The sequence below is a fragment of the Galeopterus variegatus genome, unplaced genomic scaffold, assembly GCF_000696425.1.
Source record: "Galeopterus variegatus unplaced genomic scaffold, G_variegatus-3.0.2 Scaffold412, whole genome shotgun sequence".
Lineage (NCBI taxonomy): Eukaryota > Metazoa > Chordata > Mammalia > Dermoptera > Cynocephalidae > Galeopterus > Galeopterus variegatus.
In genome coordinates this window covers 533,624-538,309 of record NW_007726523.1, presented here as the reverse complement: position 1 = coordinate 538,309, position 4,686 = coordinate 533,624, and the positions used below count along the sequence as shown (strand labels likewise).

The 4,686-nt window shown below is 37.3% G+C and overlaps 1 protein-coding gene across 3 annotated transcripts in view; it reads left to right on the top strand.

Moving 5' to 3' along the window:
• The first annotated feature begins 321 nt into the window (after nucleotides 1-321).
• The window catches only part of DEK (DEK proto-oncogene), a 33,469-nt gene continuing 29,104 nt past the window's right edge, over nucleotides 322-4,686 (top strand). For all 3 annotated transcript variants that reach the window (XR_550195.1, XR_550194.1, XM_008568474.1), the window contains exons 1-3: nucleotides 322-470; nucleotides 3,572-3,673; nucleotides 3,916-4,025. Coding sequence is in view for 1 of the 3 variants with exons in the window: in XM_008568474.1 (XP_008566696.1) it covers nucleotides 326-470; nucleotides 3,572-3,673; nucleotides 3,916-4,025 (357 nt within the window). In the remaining 2 variants the exon portion in view is untranslated. The remainder of the gene's footprint in view (nucleotides 471-3,571; nucleotides 3,674-3,915; nucleotides 4,026-4,686) is intronic.

The following is a 4,686-nucleotide window of genomic DNA, read 5'->3' as shown; positions in this document are numbered from 1 at the left end:
CCGACCTGGGGCGGGGGAGGGGACGCCGAGTGGCCCGGTGGCTCGGGCCGGGCCGGAGGCGGCGCAGTCCGGGCGGGAGGAGCTGGCGCGGTTTCCCGCCTCGGGAATCCCTGGATGGCGGGCGGAGCGGGCGGGAAGCCGTCCCCGGGGACCGAGCGCCGCCGTCTCGGCTACAGGAGGAGGCAACTTTCAGGTCGGGTTTCCCGCGGCCCCTCCGCTCCCTGAGGGCTGTGAAGGGTCGCATCAGCCCCGTGGCCGCCCGGTCCTGCCCGCGGGAACGAGGGGACCGAGACGTCTGGTCTTGCCCCGCCCGCAGGTCCCCAGCATGTCCTCCTCGGCCTCCGCTGCGGAGGGAGACGGAACCTCCGCGCAGTCCGCGTCCGAGAAGGAACCCCAAGTGCCCGGCCAGAGAGAAAGTGAGGAGGAGGACGAGGAGGACGATGACGACGAGGAGGACGAGGAAGAAAAAGGTGGGGAGGGGGGCGCATCCCTAGTGATGGAGTTTCCAGACTGAAGTTTGTTTGTTTTTTTTTCCAGGAAACTGTTTTTCTTGCTCTCTTGGCGCTTAAATCGGAGTGACTTTCAGCAAGAATGTGTGCGAAATCTGTTTTGTGTTCAGCGATGGCAGAGAATTGACTTTGTAAATTCCAATTCTTAGGATATTTGTTAGCGTTGTGATGTGTTTTGGAAGTCAGCTCCTCTCGCTTGATAATACGTTCATGGCATTTCATCATTTGACAGGAAGTTTGTTAAGTCTCAGATCTGTTTTTTAGATCAGTGTGTGCGTTCACCCTTGAAGTTGCTAAGAGAATGTCTTATTTTAGCTTGGCTAATTTCATAACACATCCTTTGCCTTTTGAAGTTATGGTAAGGTCTGTAATGTTGACCACACGTTAAGACTTAAGTTATTAACGCTAGTTCTGGAAGTGTTTTAGTACTTTAAAATATTAAATTATTTATTGAACATCCGCAGAGGTCCTCTTCAAAGGAGAGTTTCTTTGACTGGGAAACACCGGTGAGAGTTGTTGGCTGCTTGAGAAAGTAGTTAAAAATGAAAAGTGAACCGTGAAAGAAATGTAAATATGAGCCCTGAACTGTTTCGGTTTTGGAGCTGAGTCTGCCCCAAGAGAGGGCGGTATTAACCATAATTAAACTGGAGGCCTGAAACCAGAACCTTACAGAGCTAAGTAGTTGGACTGTGTCAGTTCATACAAGATGCAGGCTGCACTCTGAGGTATGCCAGCTTTCTGAGATGTTGCCAACCATTTAAAAATCCAAGTCACAGCTCTTAGCATTCTTTGATGGTATTGGCCCAATTTAGATTTATTTCATATATGGCTACAACTTGGCCAAATTCAGGAAGAGGTTAAAGTTCTTTTCCCAAACCCACGTTTAACTGTCAGTTTCTTTTAAGCCTAAACCAATTCGTGATCACCACTTTATAAATATGGTCTGAGTTAAAATTACAAGGTGTATGTATTTAAAGTGGTATGTGCCCTAAGGGAGCATCTCCATATTTAAGTATAGCATTGCTCTTAATTATAAATTTTGATGTAAATTATTGCTTAATTATTAATGTTATTTTTTGATTACTCGTAATGCAATAACTGAAAATTGGTTTCAGTATCTCACTATTAGCCAAAGACTTTCTCAGCACTGTTCTTTCCAATTTTTTGTTTGTTTTGAGTCTTTGGGGGGAAACAGGGTTGAGATACCACAGAGATGATGAGTTTTTTATCAGGAAAAAATTAGAGAAGTCATGTAAATATACTATAAATGACCAATAAAGTGATGCAGTAATTTAAGGAATGTGGTATTTTGTTCTAGATGAATAAACTGTGATCTTTTTAAACATGATTTTGTAAAAAGTTTATCTCCTAACAGTTTTATAGTTCTTATTTATTATTATTTTTGTTTACTCATTTGAGAGGTGTTTGTAGGACAAATAGAATTGTGAAAATTTTATTCTACTTGGCCCTGAATATTTGACTCTAATACTAAGGCATCTGAAGCAAGGCAGTAAAGTGAATGAAGTCGGTGCTTACGGGTCAGAATTGGCAGTGGTTTTGGGGGGATGGTGGTGGTGAGAGAAATGACTAATAAAACATGACTCCTGCGTTTCTGTGTTTGGCAGCTGGATGAATGTTATCACTTTTCTGGAAAAAATTCACATAGGTGAGCAAGTTTGGAGATGATTATGACTTCTCTTTTGGATTTGTTGAGTTTAGGTGCTTGTAGGACATGAAGTGGAGCTGTCCAGGTGGCTGCTAGGCATGTATTAGTTGATCTGAATCTCAAGAAAACTCTGGTCTGTAGATAGACAGGAAAGTCATTAGCTTATAGATGGTAATCAGAGGCAAGCAAATGGTTTAAATCACTCAAGGAAAGGAAGTTGAGTGATAACAGGAGTTGCTTTAGTAGTGCTTGCGCTTCATTCTGCACACTACTGCCAGAATATGACTGCTGATTTCCCTTTCTCCAGACTCATTCTCTGTGCAGATCCTTACATCCCCAAATCTTACCAGTCTTTCAAAGCGAGTGCCAGTGTTTTGATCCTTTTTCCCTAGTCCAGAAATGATCAATCCCTCCTCAATTCACAGAACTTCTATATGTATCTTTCTTAAGGTGTTTTATCATCTACAGTGGAGTATAATATTTGTGTTTCATTTCTCTAGTAGACATGATCTTTTTCAAAAGATGTTCAATGTCTTAATCATGTATTCGTCCCCTTTTAGTAATGAGTGCAGCTTTGTACAAAGCAGGCATTCATTTGAGTGGAAGGACCTCCAACAATATATACTGTTCTTTTATTTATCTGACTTTATTTCAATCAGTAGGTAAATGGTTTTAGATGAATCGATCTTAATGTTTTAAATTTTGAAGTGTATGCTACATATTTCCTAGTTTTTTTTTAAGCAATCTGGACTAAACAGAACTTAACTTTTTTCAGAGTAATTTATGGCCATCATTGTGAACATCATTTATTAAACTACGAAGTAATGCTCTCCCAGTTTATTGCAGTAAATGTAAACTTATAGAATTTTTATCTTTCCAGTAATTCTAGGCTGTTATTCCTGTAGGTCCTTGTTTTTATCTATTTAATCAACTTACTAAATTATTACTGTTCTCTGTATATCATTTGAAACTCTTAATCTTCCTAGGCTAAACTTGCTATTTGTTATATACAACAAACAGTGAATCACAATAAACAGAATTATGTCTAAACAAAGGGAAAAAAAAGCTTAGTGAGAGCCTAGATGATTTTTCACATAAAGTGTCTAGATTTTATAATTGTATTTGAATAAAAGTTTGTTTTGTTTTCTGATTTTTTTTTAACTGGGTCCCTGTGAGTTTGCCAGGTAAGTAAAATGTTATTCTAAAAAAACTTCCATGGTGCTATTATTAACTTACCAAGTGTTTTCATCTTTTATGTCATTTGCTTCTCAAAACCATGCTCAGGAGAAAAATAAGATATTAGGTTTATGGAATCTTCTTTCTGCATGATTATCCAATAAAGCTAATACATTCTTTGAACTTTTTATTGTTTAATAAATACTAAATTAATTTCTAGAAAAGAGTCTCATCGTGGAAGGCAAGAGAGAAAAGAAAAAAGTAGAAAGGTTGACAATGCAAGTCTCTTCCTTACAAAGAGAGCCATTTACAATTGCACAAGGTAAGTTTATTCTATGTTCCTTTCATTTTATGGTGAAAAGGCCTAAGTATACAAAAATGATGGTTAGCAGTGCTTAGAATTAGGAGAGTATTTAGTTTTAGTAAGTAGTAATATACTTTTGGCACAATTTTATTTGCCCCATTAGAGCAAGAGTTGTATGTAAATTGTGCTATAAAAATAATTCTTATTAATGTTGTAAATTTATAAATAAGCAGTATTATGGTTTTTTGTTTTTGTTTTAGGAAAGGGGCAGAAACTTTGTGAAATTGAAAGGATACATTTCTTTCTGAGTAAGAAGAAAACGGATGAACTTAGAAATCTACACAAACTGCTTTACAACAGACCAGGCACAGTAAGACTTTTTTTTTTTTTTTTTTACATCTTTAACCTATTTGCTTATTATGTACTAATATACCTCACAGTAAAAGCATAAGTTTAGTTCTGTAAAAGACTTTAGTCAGCTAATTCAATTTCCACACTATATATATGAGTAGGCAAACTGAAACATATTTGTTAAATGATTTATCACAAGACATATAGATGGATATTAGCATATAGAATTGTAATATCCAGGGCTTTTTATCCCAGACTGAAATTTCAGATTATGAAATCCAAATTATGATGATTTTGTGATCTTTAAATGTATTAGAAAAAAATTATATTTTGGATATTCTCGTCATTCAGAATAAATGATTTGGTATAATTGTATCTCATTTTGAGCAAATATCTAATAAATGGGTGGTAATTCTTTGCAAAAGGATTTGTTATTATACGTAACTTAGAATTCCACATAATTGAGGAAACTTTGCTTTGGGTTGTGCATGGGCAAAGTAAAATTTGATGCTGTTAGAAAAGAATGTCTGAAGTATGGTATAATTTGTATAATCTCAATCCTCACAACAATCTAATTTATACAAGTCCCATAACTGGTAAATGATATTAACTTTTTTTTTTTTTTTTTTTTTTTTTTTTTTTTTTTTTTTTCGTGTCCGGCAACGGATCCCAACCCCCCG